At 40.8% G+C, this 21,393-nt stretch overlaps 1 protein-coding gene and 1 long non-coding RNA gene across 3 annotated transcripts in view; one reads left to right on the top strand and one right to left on the bottom strand.

The window, feature by feature from the left end:
• The window catches only part of LOC141467036 (uncharacterized), a 72,154-nt gene extending 71,165 nt beyond the window's left edge, over nt 1–989 (bottom strand). The window contains exon 1 of the long non-coding RNA XR_012463326.1: nt 859–989. This is a non-coding gene — a long non-coding RNA (uncharacterized lncRNA). The remainder of the gene's footprint in view (nt 1–858) is intronic.
• A 64-nt stretch (nt 990–1,053) lies between these two features.
• MYSM1 (Myb like, SWIRM and MPN domains 1) lies at nt 1,054–20,655 on the top strand. Of its 2 annotated transcripts, XM_074151365.1 has the most exons (20): nt 1,054–1,150; nt 2,886–2,961; nt 3,165–3,235; nt 4,258–4,335; nt 4,463–4,489; nt 5,025–5,103; nt 6,507–6,605; nt 7,219–7,982; nt 9,028–9,158; nt 10,284–10,387; nt 11,361–11,438; nt 12,554–12,642; nt 12,966–13,020; nt 13,105–13,155; nt 13,875–13,949; nt 14,211–14,399; nt 14,636–14,768; nt 16,430–16,535; nt 16,659–16,716; nt 17,997–20,655. In XM_074151365.1, exons 1-20 carry the CDS (start codon nt 1,074–1,076, stop codon nt 18,159–18,161), a joined length of 2,505 nt encoding a protein of 834 aa, XP_074007466.1. In that variant the 5' UTR covers nt 1,054–1,073; the 3' UTR covers nt 18,162–20,655. The 2 variants fall into 2 exon arrangements, with proteins under 2 accessions (XP_074007466.1, XP_074007465.1); XM_074151364.1 differs by having other exon boundaries at nt 1,057–1,150; nt 12,966–13,155; nt 17,997–19,446.
• The last annotated feature ends 738 nt before the right edge of the window (nt 20,656–21,393 follow it).

The following is a 21,393-nucleotide window of genomic DNA, read 5'->3' as shown; positions in this document are numbered from 1 at the left end:
ACAATTATTTTTCTTTCTATCTTTCATCATACCATTTTTCTAGATTTTGCGTTTTTAAGTAGCGATCATGCAAACAATCATATTTGCTGTTATTAATTTTACTTTCAAATCAATTCCAGCACAAAGATGAAATGTTCAGAATGGTTGCAAAAGAGTTTATTGGTTCAAAATATTTGTACTGTCATCTCTTAAAACAGAAACACTTTCTTGAGTCGACGGAAGGTTCTCTGTGGTCATTTTCTATATAACAATAACCAACCCTCATGGTTCTTCACATGTCCCTTTAGTATATGACTAGAAGCCTGATTACCACGAAGGGCCAAGTACGTTTTGTGAAACGAAACACAGATTTAAGAATGTAGGGGAATAAAACTATGATCTTTTTTATAGCCACGTTACAACACTTTGACTCTCATAGCACCCTGCTGCTGTCATCTTCAGAATGAAAAGACACGACTGCACGCTCGGCAGTACACAGACAGAGGATAGCACAACCGACATCTGCAGCACGATGCACCGAAATAGCATCCTTCTTCCGTCAGCGCATTGCACTTCAGCGGGCCCGGCTTCACCCCGGCCAGCTCGCAAACCGCTATTAGCCCAGCGTGCTTCAGCAGCCACCGGCGAAGAAAGGCGAATCGCCAGGCGGGTTTCCATCCACCCCGAGGCACGGCCTCCCCCTGGGAGCACTCCCATCCCCTCAGCGAGCGGGGCGGCCCGGAGGAGCAGCAGCCGCCGGGACGCGCGGCCTGCTGCCTCCCCGGCCTGCTCCTTCCCCCTCACACCGGCGCTTCCCCCTCCGCGCCCCGCGCTCTCCCGTCCCTGCCTGACACTCAACCCTTTCCCCTTCGCTCGTACCCTGGGAGCTGCCCCTCGGCGCCCGGCTCGCCCTCAGCTGCCCCTCGGCGCCCCGCCTACCCCAGCGCCATCTCTCCGCCTCCGCCCCGGCTTCTCCTCAGGGCGCAGCTTCACTCAGGGCTGCTGCGCGCGCGCGGCGCCCCGCGCATGCTCAGACGCCGGCGCCGGCGCGCGGCCCTCCCGCCGTTTCTCGCGAGATCGAGGGGGCCGGTGTCATGGCGGCGGCGGCAGAGGAGCTGGAGGTGGATATCGAAGGCGACCCGGCGGCGGCGCCCGGGGAGGCGGTGGCGGGGTGAGTGGAGGGCTGGCAGCTGCGGGGAGCGCGCCCCCTTCTCCTCCGCCTCGGTGTGAGGGGGCGGCGAGGGAGAGGGCGGCCCCGGAGCCCCGCGCGGTGCCGCCCCCGCTGGCAGAGAGGGGTCTGCCCCGGCAGGGCCTTGCTCGCCTGGGGCCTCAGGGGAGAGGCCTTGGAGTCTCATTGAGGGCCCTTTGAGCGGGGGGGGAAGCGCTAACGTTGATCACCATCAGTCAGGGCAGTGAGAACGCGGCCTGTGAAATCGGTGAGGTGAGGTGAATACAGAGCTGCTGTCAGAGGATCCAACAGTACTTGAACAAGGGACACTCGGTGGTGAGACTGCTGGGAGGCTTCTTTAAAAACATATAGGCAGAAGGTACCGTGTTGATTAGATTTTAGGAGGAAATTCTTTTCTGTGAGGGTGGTGAGACACTGGAACAGGTTGCCCAGAGAAGCTGTGGCTGCCCCATCCCTGGAGGTGTTCAAGACCAGGCTGGATGGGGCTTTGAGCAACCTGGTCTGGTGGGAGGTGTCCTTGCCCAGGGCAGGGGGGGTGGAGCTCGATGATCTTTGAGGTCCCTTCCAACCCGAACCATTCTATGGGTTCAGAAAACTGATTCAACAAATTAATGGGCAAGGGGTCTGTAAAGAGATGCTGAAGCGAATAGAAAGCAAAGACTACAAATCTATCAGCTGCAGATTCTATGAGTATGAGAGGATGGTGTCACAGACGGTGGCCGGACTCATGTTCTGGAGTAGCATCTGCTGTTGCCACTGTTGGAGACAGAATACTGGGCAAAGGGGGCTGTTGATCTGACCCGTTTCTTGAATGCTTTAAAAAGAGACAGGAATTATACTGGTTTCTGGCTGTATGTGAGGATTTATCCTTACCTATAAAGAGATGTTTGAACTGCTGGCAGAAAGCAGTTCAGAACAGTAAGTGAATTTAATTTTAGTAGCATTACAAGGGATAAATTAGTCTTTAGTATAAAGTCTGAGCATTCAGAAGCAAAGAGTGACAAAAAATTGCACTAATTACTAGGGAGATTTTATGCTGCATTAAAAGAGAAGAAAATTGATCAATGGTGTTAATCAGTGACAGCTTTCTAAAAGTAATAAGTAGTTACTTACATAAAAGATCGAGCATAATCTGGATGAAGTCCGTAAGAGCACTAACAACCCCGTATGATAGGATTCTATTAAACCTTTTATAAGTATGAGCTTTCCTCAGGGGGAAAATAGATTTTTCTTTATAAGGGGGTGTTTTTACCTTATTGGGGGAAAGATGTAGAAATGTTGAGTGGTGATAATACAAGTCAATGACACTTTTAAAATTAAAAATATGCTTTTTTAATTATCCGTAAAATTCTGGCTTCTTTAGTTTGTTTGTATTTTACACAAAATTACATTCCTGCTTTCAGTCTTTCTGGATGAGAGTTTTTACTCTTCAGGGCTTCACTGGTATCTCGTGCAGTCTGCAGTGAGGTAGGTGAGGAGTTGCTACTGAGCTTACTAAAAAAGATGTCTTACTGAGGGGGATTTATGCTAAGTCTAATGGAATATTACAAGAGAGTAACGTTATATAATAGTCTGCAATGTATGATTTTAGTTTTAGTATCTAATTCTGGCATTTTCTGTTAAAGTTTTTGTTACTTACTACACATTTTTACTTTGACAGCATTCATGTTGTCTGAATAACAGTTTGCATTGTTTTGAACGCTGGAATCTTTTTCAGAGATCATGAAAACACAGCTTCAAGTTTGCTGCAGGATCACTATCTTGATTCATCTTGGAGAACTGATAACAGTCTTGTAAGTATGTTTTAAATGAACAGTACTTCTAGCAAGGTTATCAGAACTTTTGTTTTCTCCTTTTCCCTCTATGTTCATGTTCTTTTAGGTTTTTAACCAGTGCTTTTTGCTTACTTTAGAAGCTATTTTATATTGATTCTTGATACTGAAGTTTAACAGTGTGACAGAATTAAAGTGTTAAAATATATTTGTATTTTTTGCAGCCATGGACGTTGGACAGCAGCATCAGTGAAGAGAACAGGGCTGTCATTGAGAAAATGTTGCTGGAAGAAGAGTATCCTTTTGCTGATTTGCATGTATGTTTTTCTGTAGAACAATAGAAAACTTCCTGTTTCCAAAGGAACTGGACAAATCCTTGCTTGTTAGGGTGACTGAAGCACCTGAAATTTTGTAGGTAGATTGCAGAAGTCAGGGAGGACCCCTGAATTAACCCTCTGGCTACCTGGAGCTTCCTCTGGTGCTTCTGGTTGTTCAGAAAATGACTCTAAAGCTTGTCAGATTTAAGCTGACACTGACACCAAAAATAGCGATATTTGTCCCCACTTCAGCTGTTTATTCGTTGTGCTGATGCAGCCATTTGTGTGGTTTCGGAGTGAGCCTCATCAAACAGCTGATCTGGCTGAAAACAGCTAGTGCTTTTTGCTGGATTGTGGTTCGCTTGGCCTGGTTTACTCTCAGATTTTGTCAGGCTCCGTTCATACTTGTGTGCAAGATGGAAACGGGAAGGTACACCTGCTGCATTTTTTATTTTCCTCTTCTTCTTTTAAAGCAGTGTTGCCCGAAATAGTCTTACCATTAGTAGCATTTCTGGTATCAGTTGACTTCAGAAGACTAGGTAGATTATATCAATAATAATCACGGGCTAATTTATTTTCATGTCCTTTTTGTGATTGAGTGTAATAATAGTCAGTAGTAGAGGAACAAGGCAATAAAGCAATTGAATTTTTCCTAATCGAATGAATTATTTAGGCTTAATTTGAAAACAGATAAGGTATCAGTATGCTGAAAATTCCTTTAGTATGTTTTTTAAGTTAAAAAAAGAAAAATGCTGTTGTAGAAACAGGATATCTAATTTGCTGCGAGTAAAGTGAGCACAGGGATTCAGCTGTCAGATGTCGCTTCCTTATGCATTAAACTGGTAGGAGTGTGTGAAATTGTGCATATTCAGTTTTGAAAGCAGTGCAGCTTCTACAGCACAGTAGTTATGAACCAGTATAAGTCATATGATGATTAGAATCCTCACGTGTACAAATATATACTCTGATGCTTCAAAAACTTACTTAGTAACTATTTCAGATATTATTTGTCTAATAAGTCACTTTCTGAAAAAATATGGCTCAATCAAAAGGAAGCAGAGAAAAGATCTATGAAAAGGTAAGCTGTGTCCAGGGAAAAATTCTCAGTTAGATGAGAAGGAATGAAAAGTCCTTCCAAAATGAGGTTAATTGCTGAGATATGCACAATTATTAATTTTCATTTTCACTTTGTTTTTTATTTGCAGCCCACATAAGAAAACTGGAAAAGTCATGTACGTACCTTTTAATGATTGAGTTGCATTTTTAAGTGTGGCATCTGAATTTGTTAAGTTTCTGGACAGTATTTTTTTTTTTTTTAAGAAGTTACAGTTTCTTAGTTCCTCTTGTTTGGCTCTACAAAATTATTTAAGACACCTTTCAATGCAGAGAAATATTGTTGTGTGTAATAATAGGCCTGCAGCCTATCTGTTTTAGAACATTGGCCTTTATGAAAAAAAAAAAAAACCCAGCCCCAAACTTGTTAATTCTAGTTGACTTTCTTACCTGAGCTTTTCTGTTTGCTGCTTCTATGGATTTTTGTACCGTTAGTTACTGGTGAATGTTGTGTTGCCTTGGATCTTCTTTTATGATGGAGAAGGTGACACGATTTTCGATATTTTATTATCAGCCACATTCATCTTTAAAACAATACCTTTGAGTTTTACAGAAGATGGCGAGTAGTCCTCCTGGAAGAGTTGCCTTCAGTTACTGGGATTTGGGAATATATATTGTTAAGAAAGCACTAACTTCTCTTTCCTATTTTCCTAGGGTGCGATCGCCTACAAAATCAGCCAGCTACTCATTAAAGTGGACGTCAGAGGAAAAAGAACTGTTTGAGCAAGGACTGGTAAGTTTGTTTATATATGTAATATTTTGAATAGAAGTCACTAGTTTATCTTAATTTAAAAAATAATAGTTAGTATAAATAAGCATGTTATATTTATCTGCTTCTGCTTTTGTACTTAAAATGTCAAAAATAATTGCCACTTCCTAAGAGTGTAACGGTAAATCAGATTTATATTAATGAATCCCCCAAAATGGCTTTGTTTACCAGATTTTGTTCATGTGAGGCTGATGACAATTTGCGATCACAAAATGTCTCAAATATACAGCTTTATGAATTGTATAATCATAATGCTGTAGTTAACTACAGGAAGCATAGTGTGTGCTTAATGCAAATCAGCTAATAAAGTGAAATCCTTTAACTACTATTGTAACGTCTTTAGACATTACATGGTTTATTTTTTTTCTTGGTAGAATATGAGTAGTGAGGTTCTTTGCCATGGGTCTGCTGTACTGTTTGTAGGGCTGGCTGGCACTCCAGAGGGCTGTGCCGCCATCCAGCATGACCTGAACAGGCTGGAGAGCTGGGCAGAGAAGAACCTAATGAGGTTCAACGCGGGCAAATGTAGGGTCCTGCACCTGGGGAGGAAGAACCCCAGGCACCAATATAGGTTAGGGGTGGATCTTCTGGAAAGCACTACTGAGGAGAAGGATCTGGGGGTCCTGGTGGATGACAAACTTTCCATGAGCCAGCAATGTGCCCCTGTTGCCAAGAGGGCCAATGGGATCCTGGGCTGCATAGGGAAGAGTGTAGCCAGTAGGTCGCGGGTGGTCATTCTCCCCCTCTACTCTGCACTGGTGAGGCCACAACTGGAATACTGTGTCCAGTTCTGGGCTCCCCAGTTCAAGAGAGACAGGGAACTATTGGAGAGAGTCCAGCGTAGGGCAACTAAGATGATTAAGGGATTGGAGCACCTCCCTTACGAGGAAAGGCTCAAAGAGCTTTAGCCTGGAGAAGAGAAGGCTGAGGGGAGACCTTATCTATGTTTACAAGTACCTAAAGGGTGGGTTGAAGGATGATGGAGCTGGACTCTGTTTCCAGTGGTAGGACAAGGGGCAACGGGCACAAGCTGGAACATAGGAAGTTCCATTTAAATATGAGGAGAAACTTCTTTCTGGTGAGGGTGCCGGAGCCCTGGAACAGGCTGCCCAGGGAGGGTGTGGAGTCCCCTTCTCTGGAGGTTTTCAAGACCCGCCTGGATGCAGTCCTGAGTGATGTGCTCTGGGCAACCCTGCTTTAGCAGCGGAGTTGGACCAGATGATCTCTAGAGGTCCCTTCCAACTCTGACAATTCTGTGATTCCGTTTGTAGTGAATAATTGAGTTTTAAAACTCATTTTTGGCACATAAAGTGCAATGTCTGGAATGTTAGAGTTTGGGTAACTTTAAATGTGCTTTGTTGGACTAGGTGAAATTTGGCCGCCGGTGGACGAAAATTGCCAAGTTGATTGGAAGCCGTACTGTGCTACAAGTAAAGAGCTACGCTCGACAGTATTTTAAGAACAAGGTAAACAGAGTATCTCTGTCGTTAGCAAAAAGGCTGTTTGCCAACTCTGCTGTGGTACGTGTAGCTTGATGTTAATCCATCTTTTCAGGGTACTGCTGTTAAAGTATATATTCTGTTTATTCCCATATTCACAAAAGCAGAATATGCTTATTTGCAGATTTAAATGCGAAGTCGGACGTGATTTCAAATTTCTAGAATGACTTCAGTATTTTTATTGCTGGTATAACTAAATGAAAAATGTAGAAGTGTAGTCTCTTATACTGTTGGTTGTTAGTCTGAAAGTATTTGTGTTCCACTCTACAGCTGTTTCAGCTGCCTGTTGTATTTTTAGCATTAGCCTTACTTGAGACTTCAGGGGCATTTAAAAAGAAATTACTACTGTGTGTTGGGGTTTTTATGAACGGAAATACATATTAATTTACACTTAGGCTAGAAGTAAACCTGTAATGCTGCATAAAAGTCAATTGCAATGGATTAAAATGTATTAAAAGGGTAAAATGAGCAAGAAATGCTTCAGAGTGTCTGCTCTTCAAGTCAAATAATTTTGACTATTTGCAAGGTAGAGGGGTTTGTTTTGTTTTTCCCTCCTAAAAGTATTTTATGTTTTTCTAAGGCAAAAAATGGTGATTCTGAAAAAGAAGAGCAAGGTCAGTGTGGTAGCAGTCTTCCCGTTGAAGATGGGATAAGGGTAGAAGCGTGGTCGTCTGGAAACTTGAGAGGCCGTGCAGACCCCAATCTGAACGCGGTGAAAATTGAAAAGCTCTCTGATGATGAAGAAGTAGACATAACCGATGACATGGATGAACTACTTTCTCCTACCTTCCAGCAAGAAACTGGAAAATCTGAATTATCCGTTATTTCAAAAAGTCCAGTTGAAGAAACGAAAGGAACGGAACGTGCTCTTTCATCTGTTGGACATGGTTCTGTAATTTCTTTGCCTAAAGAAGATCCTCAACACACCAAGCAAGATACGGTGGATGCATTGGTATTTCCAGGTGTCGCAGCAACGTGTTCTCAGCACCTGAATGGTGATAAATCAGTGAATTTAGATTACCAGCAATGCAATAATTTTATTGAGAAAGCTGAACAGGGCAGACCAGTAACATCTCATGGTGCTGGACAAGTAACTGATGGGGAGCTTAATGAGGAACAGAGGGACCCGACTGATAATGGGTTGCTTTTTCCTTCTTCCTGCCAAGCGGATGAAGATCATCAGGAGGAAGCGGAGGAGCTTAAGCCCCCTGATCAAGAAGTGGAAGTTGACAGAAGCATCATTCTAGAAGAAGAAAAGCAAGCTATTCCTGAATTTTTTGAAGGGCGCCAGGCCAAAACACCAGAGCGTTATTTGAAAATTAGGAATTATATTTTGGATCAATGGTAAGATGCATTAATTTTTACATCTTCACTGAAAGAAGTGATTAAGATGACTCATGGCCTGCTTTTTTGTAATTAAAACACTACTTAGTACCAACAGCTTACTTCTGAGAAGAGGAAAATTAATTTTAGGGTAGCATTATAAAGATTGCCAGTGAACAGCCCTGATTATTAATACTACTTTTGTGTCTTCCCTTTTTTTTTTTTTTCCCCTGGTATTCTGGAAGGTAAACAATGAAAAGACTTTGAAGCATTATGAAAATGAGTGTCCTACAGCACAACAACCTGCATCCATTTTGGTTATGTTATTTTCTTCCAATTTTTGTCATCCTCTATGTAAGAATGCATATATGGTTTTAATAAATGGTTCCTCAAAATAACTGATAAAATTAATTCTGTAATGAGGGCTGTAGCGTTGTGGAACTGCCTTTACAGAAGGGGAGCTAGAAGAGGTAGTCTGTGTCAGAGCAAATAATGTTGACCAAAAAATACTTCAGATTAAGAATCAATTTGGGGTAGGGCTTGTACTTCTGAGAGTTTTGTATTCCATCTCCAAAGAATCAGTTTAAGGAACTTTAGTGATTTGTGGTTGCAGGCTCTAAGTACAGTTTGTTCAGTTAACAGTTTTGTTTTGCATCCTGGCTGTGTTGGTTACTTCGTTTTTGAGTAGAAAGAATTAGAGAGTTTAACTCTCTCATCATTCAGTTGTCTTATGTATTGACAGCTTCTTCTAGTTGCCGAGAAACTCTAAAATTCCATTTTATTTAAAATTCCCCTTCCAAGAAGCTTTGAACTGAAACGATTCAGTATCAGCTTAAAAGCAAGTAGTGAGTGTGAAACCAGGCTTATTTATTATGCCAAGGAAGCCTGTGATTATATGAGCTCTTTAGACTGACCTAATGCAGACGTTCTTAGATCGGTTTGACAGTATCGTAGCACTTCTGAGTAATTCAGTGCTTCCTGGCACCAGGCGTGTTGAAGTCATACAATTCCTTCCTCCCTCCGTGTTTTGTTTTACTGTTTGACGATGTCCTGTACTTTATTTTAGGGAGAGATGTAAACCCAAATACCTGAATAAGACTTCAGTACGTCCAGGCCTTAAGAACTGCGGGGATGTTAACTGCATTGGACGGATCCACACCTACTTGGAATTAATAGGAGCCATTAACTTTGGCTGTGGTAAAGATATTTTTATTGGAATCAATTCAGAACTTAAATTCTGTCAGTACTTTTTGTTAAACTGAATCTTTTCCTGTGAAGGGTAAAGATGAAGGTTAGTAGATGTGTCTTTAAAAGAAAAGCCGTACGTTCACTTCATTGAAGCGTGGATGACTCCACTTAATCGGAATCAAGCATCCCTGTGGATAATCTTCCAACATCTCTGTACTCTTAGTGTCTTAAATAGTAATTGTTGTTACATTTCTGTAGAAGAGAATGTTTGTTAGAACTGTGGTTGGTATAGTTGTGTTCCAACCTATGTGGCTGTAGCCTGTTTTGGTATTAATGGTGAAGGACTGCTTGCACAGAAGGGTACATGTTAATCCTTACTGGGAAGGACCTTCTGAGCAGATTGTCTCTCCTGACCTTTGAAAATCTAGAGGAGTTCGTAACCTTCTTACAGGATTAAGGATTTCTAGTTTTACAGAAGACCTTTTCTTTTTTTTTTTTCTCTCTTTCCCCCTTATGTTTACTGCACACCAGCTGGTGGGGTGGGGTTTTTTGTTTTGTGCTTTTCTGTGTGTCCAATGTTGGATTATTTATTTTTTTTTCCCTGATACCTGCTGTATCTGAAATTCTGCCCTCTCTCTGCATAACACAGAATTCAAATAGTTGTTTCTTTTCCCATACCGAATTATAACTATTTCCTAAATAAAAACCAGTATCTTCATCCTCAGGGCTAGTTTTTACAAGATCCAAATGCTAAAGTATATATAAAAAAATTAAAAGTACATTAAAAGTATATATATACCTATAAGTAACTGTTGGTTGAGTCTCTCTGGATTGATTTTGGTGCAGAGCTGGATGACAGTCCCCTAGGAGAGGAGGAATGGCCTGTAAATACATTTTGTCTGAAATAAATTAGCGAGGAGGAGGGAGGTTTTCCTGTCTTAAAAATGCTGTGGTAGTGGGAGAGGGCTGTATAATCCGTCTGTGATATGACCATCAGGAGATGTTTTTTTGTTGTTGTTTTTTTCCTTATGGCATTTGTCGTTACGACTTATCTGCCGTTCTTGGCTCTGTACCAGAACTAAGCGGCTTCATACTTTGCTGAAGTAGAGTGTCTGTCTCTTCTGTACCCTGCAGAACAGGCCGTCTATAACCGACCCCAACCGGCTGATAAAACCCGCTCCAAGGAAGGCAAAGACACTGTGGAGGCGTACCAGCTCGCTCAGCGCTTGCAGTCCATGGTACGTTTTGGGGGGGAAGGCGGGGCGGCAGGAAAAAAATCCTCCAGCATGGAGAATGTCTTTTTGATCTTCATTTTCAAGCCAGAGCATCTCAGGAAAATTCTCCTCTCGTTGAGTTTGCGGTTTCATTAGGAAGCCTGGTAATTAGAGTGTCAGTCTAAGTACAAGTCCTGCTCTGACAGGTGTCTGCCCCGGCTTCTGCTGTCTTACACATTTGATTTCTGTACAATTACGTACTACTTAAATTACTTAACAGAAGTACAGTTGTGTTTCAGTCTGTTCTCTGCAGCCCCCACCCTTCCTCCCCACCTCTCTGTAATTTATTAGCCTTAATTAGCCAGAAAATAGCAAAGTGTGTGATTAAGTTGCTTGCATTTGAACTGTTAAGCATACTAGGTATAGGACAGGACTTTCTGACAGCCTTATGCACACAATTTGTAGTAACTTATTTATAACTACAGGAATTACTAAGGCTTGCCAGATTTAATTTTTATACTCGCAATTAATGTAGCATTTTTTAAGTACTTCATAGCAAAATAAATCAGTTGATGAGAGGAAAACTACATCGATCCCACTAAAAAAAAAAATAAATTGAAATATAAAGAAGTGTAGGGTACACTAGTTGTAAACATAGTGGTTTTATAGCTCGTAGTATTGTCTGAGCTATAATTCAGAGCTGGATAATAATGCACCATTGCTGTCAGAACTGATGATCCATGGAGCATCAACCAGGTGTTACGCTTTACAGCCTTAAAAACAGAAACCTTCACTGGTGATATTTCATGACAGACTGTGAACTGCTTAATTCTACAGAACGCCAGGGTGTTCTTGCTTTTCTGGAAATACGGCAGGGTGTTAGTAATATTCATGGGGCAGTAACCTTTTGGACGATGTTCTTATGGCTGGTTGAATGAAGTAACTGCAGTTTTTTCAGGAGTATGACGCTTGACTCACATTGATTTGCTCCCTGCAGCGTACGAGACGACGGCGAGTGCGAGACCCTTGGGGAAACTGGTGCGATGCAAAGGATTTGGAAGGACAGACATTTGAGGTAACCCTTCTGTGTATTAAACTTTCCTTTACAGAATTAATTCTTGCTGATTCCTACCAGGTGGTGTTGCATCAAATATACAAGGGAAACGCTTGTGTAAGAGGTGCTTAACCTCTCTTTGTGGAAGCAATAATTGGAAAATAATGGAACAGCTGTTACAGCTTTATGGTGCTGATAAATACAACTGCACTTCGGTGTTTCCAGTGACGTTCCCATTGTATGTACCACCCTACACTGGTTTATGCCTGTAAAGCTCTTTTCTTTGCGTTGTCTTGTAGGAGATTTCATGACCCTTTGTTTTCAGTTAACTGCCTTCCTAAAGCTAACAGTAGGGGATAGGAGAATAAGATTTATATTTTACTTCTTCAATCCTGTATGGTCTCTTTGTGCTTACAACGGAGGTGATATGAGTTCCTGATATTAATTCTGCCACTGGCAATATCCCCAGAAATACTGTGGCTTATGAAGTGCTTAGAAAAATTCATACAAATGTTAAATATTTTATAGAAGACTTGGAAAGAAAATATCTGCTTGTCTATTCCTACAATTTCAAATTATACAAGAAAATGAAGAACTGTAAACATTCTATTTTTCCCGTATAGAAGACCACGTAAATTTGCAGCCTTCAGTAATAAGTATCTGTAACAATTGCTTCCATAATGTTACAATTTTTGAGTAACTGTGGTTAATAATTCTAACACTTTCTGCAAAATGTATATTTGGGTGGAAATAAAGTTTGAAAACCCTCATCCCTTAAGAGGAGTCGGGATAAATTCTGGCCATGAGTTGTAACGGCACATTTTCTCCTTAGTTATCACACTTGGGTTTGTGCATGGTTTGTGATACGGGCTGTGATTTTACTCAATTTGATTGACTTGAGGATGTAAGAATTCTCTCATCAGTGGTTTTGTGGAGGAGATGTCTGTTTGTCATTAATTTCACACTGTTCTGCTGCGGCTGTTGCCCTCTGTCTTGTAGTCTGTAGCACACACAAACTGAGAGCGTATCAAGAGGACACTAATGGCAAGAATTTATTCTGGGCTGGTTTTGGAATCACTACTGAAAGGCCACTTAAGGCATTAAGACAGATTTCATCTTTTTTTAAATTGTTTTAGCATCTGTCTGCTGAAGAATTAGCGAGAAGAAGAGAGGAAGAAAAACTGAAACCTGCAAAATCTTCTAAAGGTTCAAGACAAATAAAAAGGTATTGTTTGACGTACGTCATGTTCAAACATAAATCATCTAGAAATGGAACAAAAATCTTGGGTTGTGTCAGGCTGTGATGCTGCAAGTTATTAATATGTATCATGATCTGAAATAATATGTATGCATTTCAAATGTTCTTTGTTGAATTTCACAAGTGTGGATAGTGGAGTTTCTATATTCAGTGGAAGTCGTCCTAGTGTGGGATGAGAAAATCCAGTAAAGAAAACAAAGTTATTCCTCCTCTGCCAAGGAGACAGTGGGAAACTTGAAACGTTTCCTGACTGTCCTACATCTTTAGAGACGTTTTCTTTCGTTTTATAGTTCCTTTGATCCCTTTCAGCTGATACCGTGCTGTTTGTTCACTGAAGAGAAACAGGTATGTACCTACGAGAGAATCGTCAAGAATGCTTTGTTGACTACGCTGCTTTTTTTATACTCACTGTTGTGTTTATCATTTCAGGAACCTTTTCAGGTGAAAGTGTCTTCTGAAGCACTTTTAATAATGGATTTGGTGAGGATTACATTTTATCTTTCAAAAAGCTACCATGTGTATGTTGTGTTACTTTTTTTGTTTAACGGGCAGCATCAGAAGATTGAGAAATACACGACTTCTTTCCATTCAGAGCTAGGAGTGAGAATCGAGTATTAAATAAAGCCCCTAAAGAGCAATTAATTTTTTTATATCATGCTTAGTTTTTCTAGAAGGTAAATGGTTGTACACTAATAAAAGTGTTACTACTTTCCATCATACGTTAAATATAATTTGCTTAAAGCTACTTTCTAAAAAATTTTAATCTATTCTAAAATGGGCTGCCATTTTGCAATCTTATGGCTTCATTTCCTACGACTCTGGGGATTGATTTGGTGATTATAAAGCAATGCGGGGTTTTTAAATAACAACAAGTTGTACCAAAATTGGTGCAGTTGTTCGGCACTGCGGAGGCTTCGGTTTTGAAGCTGGAATTGCTTCATGTATGGAAGCGTTAGACAAATAATACACTATATACATTCATGTATATGATAAGCAAACATCATCTTCACTATCTTTAAATTGAAATCTCTAGCTTTAAATTGAAACACTGGGTGTTTGGGAAGCTTTAGCTGGCCTGAGTTTTCCTTCTGAATGTCATTGAGAAGTAGGTGTGAAGCCAACGTGTTCTGTTGTGTGCAGATCAAAACCGGGAGAAATTCTACAGCTTGAATTTTAATAATTGTTTAATGTCCTTTTAGCACTCTCACGTGTCCATGGCAGAAGTGATAGGGCTGCTGGGTGGAAGATACTCGGAAGCCGATAAAATTGTAGAAGTAAGTGTTTGTCTTTTTTCCATTTTCTCGAAAGTATTACAACTGTTAATACATAATTCGAATAGATACAAATGTTATTTCTGAAGGGCAACTAGTTAAATATATTAAAGGTGAAGTTATTTGCTGTAGACTTGAAATGTTAGAGTTACGCTTACGTTCAAGCGTTGGCCTGTCAGCTCTGTCATGAGGAAGGTATGGTGTATCACTTTCAAAATTCTTTAAATTTAAAATTCTTTAAACTGATGGAGGCTTTTTTGACAGGTTTGCGCAGCGGAGCCGTGCAATAGCCTCAGCACGGGGCTGCAGTGCGAGATGGATCCGGTGTCTCAAACGCAGGCCTCGGAGACGCTGGCTGCGCGGGGATACAGCGTTATTGGGTGGTACCACTCCCACCCGGCCTTCGACCCCAACCCCTCCATACGGGACATCGACACTCAGGCCAAATACCAGGTACTCGCTGCTCTGTACGTTAAAAAAATAAATAAATAACAGAAAAAATCCAACAGCCTCCCCGATACTTACAATGTTAATAATACACATGATTGCTCCAATGCATCTTAAAATCAGTTCCTTTATAAATCGACATAGACTCTATTTTTTTTATTAATTTCAGAATGCTGTGCTGAAAAAGGTTGTATTTCTTTTATGTGGTTTTCTTTGTGTGTTTGTGTTTTTGGTTTTTTTAGAGTTATTTCTCCAGGGGTGGCGCCATGTTCATTGGAATGATTATAAGTCCTTACAACCGCAATAACCCGCTTCCGTATTCTCAAATTACTTGTCTAGTAATTAGCGATGAGATCAGTTCTGATGGTTCCTACCGTAAGTACCAACATTTTTATCCATTGTCTTAATTTTTCTTTTCGTCTTCTTTTCTTTTCCTCTTTTCACCCTTAAGGGGAAAAACGTTGCCTATTCTTGAACTTGAGAAATATTTATATCTTTATGTTTGTAACTTGTGCTGTGCAAAATGAGGAATTTGACTTTAACAGTAATCCTGCAAGTAGTCCCTGCTGTCACGAGGGGACTATACAGGTATAAAAAGATTGTTTTTCTCTATTAGTGTTTCCCACAATCCGTCAAAGAACTTAAAAGGTTGGGCCGAGGCTCACTGTTATTTACATATAGTATCCATATGAATAGCTGAGAAACTGCTTTAATAAGTATTTAAGAAGTATTACTTACACTTTGCTGCGTTAGAAAATCTCAACGGATCCTCTGATGAGGAGACAGAAGTACAATAGCGAAGAATCGTTTGTTCCAGCAGCCGGAAAATCCTGATTTGAGTAACGTAGTATTTAGAAGGTCAAAGGACCAAACCTGCCAGCTGTCCAGGAGAAGACAAGATGCGAAAGATGAAATGATGTGCTGGCACGAGTCCCAGCCGAAGAACAAATTCTCTATTAAAAATCATGAAAATGGAGTGTCTTCCTTCCTTGAATAGTTAAGAAAATACCATATTAAATGTGTGGGATTTCAAGTGATGATCAGATCTTCTGCTCGTTCCCTGACATTAATTTGAGGGAAATTCCCCTGGTAACAGTCTGTGGTTATGGCAGCTGCCTCTTCTCTCTCCTCCTCCCTGCCCCTGTTTTAGTCCTGATTTTTGCATCCAGATTCCGAGGTCTCCAGTTTTCTTGGCAAGGCAATCGCAGAGGCCCTGTGAGCCGACCGTTCCCCCTCTGTTTTTTCCTGGGGAATCAGGGAAGGGACACCATCTGCCTGGAGACCAGCTCCGTAGGCCGTGGGGAAGTGAAGTGGTGGCCACATCTGTGCAGAAATTCCTTTTTTCCTTACTGATAGCGTTGTCGTTTTATCCTCATTTCCCATTGCAGCGTGGAGTTAAAATACTTAGAAATTTTATCTGCCCTTAGAAGTAGACTCTTTTTTTTTTTTTTTTTAGTGGCTTACTGAAATTCACGGTATTTTTCTCTCTCCCTGATTTTTGCGAACTGAATTGTGTTCTGTGAGTCATTTTCTGAGTCTGTTTTCTGCTGTCTAATGCTTTCTAAATCCCTCTTCCCCCACCTGCAATAAACTTGGAAGAATTTCTTCTTTTAGGAACAAAATTCCTCTGAAATCTGCAACAATAGTTCATACGTGAGGAACAAACCCCTTTTTTTTTATTCACATCATAACCAGAGAGATCTTAGTACCGCTTACGCTGCTGGAGTCTAGGTTATAAAAACTCAATTTATTTTGCCATTTTTCTGTTAAGTTGTAGATTTTTGGGTGGTTCCTTACGAGGGCAGGGAGGAGAACAGCTTTGTTCCCTACTCCCACCAAAATTAAATTTGGAATCCAAAACACGTCGTACTTTTACTTTAACCTCCTCAAGGTTGGCGAGTGACGGGACTGGGAGCTTCTGCAGTCAGTAACGAATTATGGCCAGTTCTGGGGAAGGAAGGGATTGCACTTAAAATTGAAAAAGAAATAATAGAGTGTACTAGAAACGCTAAATAACCATGTTCAATTGATTCCAGGCCTGCCCTACAAATTTGAAGTACAGCAGATGGTGGAGGAACCTCAGTGGGAATTAATATTTGAAAAAACAAGATGGATAATTGAAAAGTACAGATTTTGCCATAGGTATATGTCTATTTGTATTATAAAGAATAGCCGGTTTTGAATTTTTGCATGTTTTATTATTGATGTTTCAATGAAGACGTGTCCCTGCTTCCTACAGCGCTGCTCTTGTTTTTCTTTCAACAGCAGTGTCCCCATGGATAAAATTTTTCACAGAGATTCCGACCTGACTTGTTTGCAGAAAGTAAGTTTTCTTCTTTTAATTTTTAGCTTTTTTTTTTAATTGAAAAGGTTTTTTTTCTTTAAACGCAAATCATCAGAAATCACCTGAAGTTACGTTGTTACAAATTAGAGGTGTAAAGTAATCACGATAAATGACTTCTGTAGCGCAGCTTGTTAACTTAAAACAAACACAATGAAAATCCGAGTGTTATTTGAGGGAGTCGGGGATGGCGGTTCCACGCAGACACAAAGTTTTAACCGAGAGCTGCACGTGTTTCGAGAGGATATTTGGACTTCCTGGTCCTTTGTTGGATCAGTGAAGTCGCGCCGTGTTTGTCATCCGTAAGTGGGAACTTTCATTTCGGTGTAGTCGTTACTGTGAAGTTCTAAATAACTCCAGCTGTGACATCCATTGCCCAAACAAGGCAGCAAATCCACCCCAAGCAAAAGACATGGAAGGAAAAAGACAGGAAGGACATGGACCTGTTGGAGCGGGTCCAGCGGAGGGCCACGAAGATGATCAGAGGGCTGGAGCACCTCCCCTATGAAGACAGGCTGAGAGAGCTGGGGTTGTTCAGCCTGGAGAAGAGAAGGCTCCGGGGAGACCTCATAGCAGCCTTCCAGTATCCAAAGGGAGCCTACAGGAGAGCCGGAGAGGGACTCTTTGTCGGGAAATGTAGTGACAGGACAAGGGGTAATGGTTTTAAACTGAAAGAGGGGAGATTTAGATTAGATATTAGGAGGAAATTCTTTGCTGTGAGGGTGGTGAGACCCTGGCACAGGTTGCCCAGAGAAGCTGTGGATGCCCCATCCCTGGAGGGGTTCAAGGCCAGGCTGGATGGGGCTTTGAGCAACCTGGTCTGGTGGGAGGTGTCCCTGCCCATGGCAGGGGGGTTGGAACTCGATGATCTTTAAGGTGCCTCCCAACTCTAACCATTCTATGATTCTATGATGACATAAACAGAAGACACGTACACCATCATTACCCACATCTCTTTATTTCTTTTCCTCTCAACATGACTGTGCCCATAAACTGCTTAAATCTGAAATTGAGTTGGTAAAATACCCTTGAATTTAGCTGTTGCGTAACTTGGTTTTAAAGAATTGGGTTTAAATCACCCATGTGTTCCTGTGTGACCGTTCCTTTCTAAACTCTGTATGGTACAGTTGAACGCTTTGTATAGTGTTAATCCTAAATAAATAAATAAAAATCCCTTTGGAATACTTAACAGCTAGACAGGGAAAAAAAATAAATTCAGGAAAAGTGACGATTTAAAAACGATCTCCTTTTCTTGTGACTAGCTGTTGGAGTGCATGAGGAAGACTCTGGGCAAGGTGACAAACTGCTTCATCGCTGAAGAGTTCTTGACTCAGATAGAAAACTTATTCCTCTCCACGTACAAGGGTGAGAAGAAGAGCAATGCCGAAGAGAATGAGAATGAACGTTCAAATGAATCACCGATGTGATGGCTTTAACAAAACAAAATTAGGGAATTTTGATTTTATTTTCAATTTTTCTTAAATTTTCCTTTTCCCCGTTATGTCAACTCTTTCAGAATTATTATCCATTTTAATAGTGACTGTTACAGAATCCAGTGTCATCTTATCGTTATGAAAAAGCTCCTGCTGTCTGCGACCTGACCACACGAGGATCATTTTAATACGAACATTTTGTAAAAAAAAAATGAGTGCTACAGAATTAATTGCTTGACCAACAGTCTGCTGTTTGGGAAGAAGGACAACCCGTCAAGAATCCTGGGCTTCGGTCATCAAGGAGAGAGGACACGCTCTCAAAATCTTCCCATTTGCAAATTTTCTCTTATTTTTTTTTACCTACAGGTCCCCATCTAACTCTGAATGAATTTATTCCTGAGCGCTTTAGAGATTGTAAGCTTGAATGAATTCATAAAAGAGAAACTGCACTGAAAGGAAAATCTTGTAGCTCACTGATTTCACACTTTCCTGGTATCCAGTCTGAAGTTTTATTCAGTTGTAGTTTAATACATCAGCTGATTAATTTTATTTTATTTTTTTTAATATATTTTTTCGGCATCTCCTTTGCCATCTTGCTTCTATATCGGGGAGAACAAGCTGGTAAGTTTTCGTGACTTCTCAGTAGCGGTTGTGCTTGTTTCCAGTGGAAATGATAACTCCTGTCTTATTACAGGTCCCAAACTTTCAGCTCTTCCGTTCTGCGGGGAGAGAGTGTGTCGTTCTGCCACGTGGTTGTGATTTGTCCACTTCTAATTGCCGCTGTTTCCCGTGGAAACAAGAGCTTTTGATTGATGGTGACTTTAGTGCAACGAGCAGAAAAATATTTGTCTTTTTAAAGCAAAAAAACCAAAACCCACCAAGTTTTCTATTCGGAGTCTTCTCTATGATGTGCAGTTCAATAAGAAAACCTACTGGTTTGTATCAGTTCTTCAGTTGTAATTTCCCACAAGGATATATTCAGATAAATTAGTCATAAACAGATGGAGAAATTTCTTGATTGGGAATATTTCGTGAGCTCTGTCACTGTGAATCTTTATAGAAAAAAAACGTGCTTAAAATTTTGCTTTCTAAATCATGAGGAAACTTGGGACTATTGTGCCGTTATTACTCTGTACACAGCTTTATCTTGGGCAAAGTTTGTCAGAGAGGTCTAAAATATATTTGAAAACATGAATTAAGCAAGACCTTGAGTTTATATCTAGAGGGGTGACAATGGACTCCATTCTTATTTAAAAAAAAATAAAATATGCGTGTATATATCTAGTTCTACATAACATAAATGGAATTTTAAGATTTTATATGTTTACGTTTTTAACTTCAGCTTTTCCTTTGTATGAAGAATTTGAAAAGCTTTCAAATTGTAGAATTGCATCCCAAGGAGGGAAGTTAACATCACTTTTTTTATCATGCCTCGTAAAACGTTCGTCTCTCTCCGTTACTAAGTGGAAGGTGCAGAACCTGATCGTGTGAAAATGTGAGCCCTTGAGTCCGCACCGGGAACAATCCCCGCGTACCGAGAGCTGCGGACTTAAAACCGGTGGTGGATGTTCTCCGCTCTCTTCTCTCTTCGGATGTGCTGATGCACAGCTTAAATCCCAGCGCTGTGTGGGATTTAATTACAAACTCGGGGTATCCACCTGCGTAAGGCACGGAGTCTCAGGCTGCGTAGATTCTAAAATGTCATCTTTGGCACTTCCTAATTAAAAATATTGCACGGCTTTCTCCGTTTCTAGTTTAAACTCCACTCTTGAGAGAAAGCGTTCCTTCCCTGCGTAGTCGTGGAGCGCTCTGCGGTGGAAGGTGTTTGCGGTTTGGCGTAGGTTACTCTCTAGGAAAATCACACAGGATAAATGTATGGACTGAAAGCTGTGATTTGGTTCTGGTTTGTAGGAAGAGAATTTTAAACCTCTTGTGTAACAGCAGAACGAAGTAGACGAATGTTCTCTGTCCACAAATGGGCTATTTCCAGCTATTTAAGGATGGATGTTGGTATTTCCCAAGCAGTGGTAACGATGTGCTGGCTGCTGCTCTCTTTAATGATTAAAACGAGTTAAAGTAATACTGTTGTACTAATTGGATTTAAGAGGGATGTTACACAGAGAGTTTGTCTCTTGAGAGGAGGAGGTGGTGCAGTATCGAGCCTTTGATCTGCACACAAAGACTCCAGATTTTCTAGGGAGTTCACGGGCAGGGTGCTGGGGGGGGGAAATACAACCGCCGGTACCATCCTAATCCGGTATTATCACCTGATAACGGCTGGGACTTGGAAATGCCACGTTTGTGATGCCAGGTCATAATCTTGTTGAAAATAACGAACCTGCTTTTCATAAGTTATTTTGACTGTGTGATAAATAATCTGAGTTTGGAAGTTGCATGCTTCTGAAAAGATAAAAATCTCTCTTATTAACATTACCAAGTTCTGCTACCAAACACATATAAGGCATTAAATGTTTTTATTGGGAAGCTCATTAGGGTTTGAGTGTTTTGGTTTTTTTCCATCCAGCAATTCTTTTCATGCCGGCTTTGTTCTTGTGTACCTGTTGCGGGACTAACACGCTTGTTCTTTCTGCGAGACCAGCTGTTACACCTTGTCAGGTTGTTGCTCAGGAGATGGGAAACGGGTCGAGCAGCAAGTAGAATGATGCCATTTAAACTGGAAGAGTCAACAGTTTAAAAAACAAATAAACAAAAAAGAAAGAAAAACAGGGGAAAAAAAATACCCAAAGCTCTAAGATGTAACTTTTGGCAAATATCCTTTATGGGGGTTTGTGGGCTGGGTCAAGTTTTGCTGTCCCAGTTATCAGCAGTGCTTATACACAGGGAGATATTATATATATATATATATATATATATATATATATGCCTTGCGTTACAAAGGAAGGGAGGGGAATACCAGTATTTTAAATTATTTTTTTTTTTAAATAAGTAACTTTCCAAGAAGAAATCGGTTGAGGAAAAGAAACAAACAAAACCTGGAAACAAACAAACAAAACCAAACCCCCAAAACAGCCAAACAAACCCCATTAGCGCTGTTGCCATTGATATTAAATACTTATTTTCCTTTTGCTTGCTGCTTTGATGCTCCTGCCTGATAGTAAACACCAGCCTGGTAATAAACCTGTACATGCAGTACCTTGCAGGCTGTGTTCCGTATTTGTAACGGCTTCTTGTCTCCTGAGCTCAGGTTTGGTATTTTCTCCAAGGC

This window comes from Numenius arquata, chromosome 8 (assembly GCF_964106895.1).
Source record: "Numenius arquata chromosome 8, bNumArq3.hap1.1, whole genome shotgun sequence".
Lineage (NCBI taxonomy): Eukaryota > Metazoa > Chordata > Aves > Charadriiformes > Scolopacidae > Numenius > Numenius arquata.
The sequence above is the reverse complement of the archived record's forward strand: the minus strand, read 5'-3'. Positions and strand labels throughout refer to the sequence as shown.

What these genes read in the sequence shown, in the direction of transcription:
- MYSM1 (XM_074151364.1), top strand. Translation starts at nt 1,074, where the DNA reads ATGGCGGCGGCGGCAGAGGAGCTGGAGGTGGATATCGAAGGCGACCCG. An exon ending in GGAGAACTGATAACAGTCTT is followed by an intron (nt 2,962 to 3,164) that starts GTAAGTATGTTT and finishes TATTTTTTGCAG; the next exon opens with CCATGGACGTTGGACAGCAG. An exon ending in AGCCATTAACTTTGGCTGTG is followed by an intron (nt 9,159 to 10,283) that starts GTAAAGATATTT and finishes TGTACCCTGCAG; the next exon opens with AACAGGCCGTCTATAACCGA.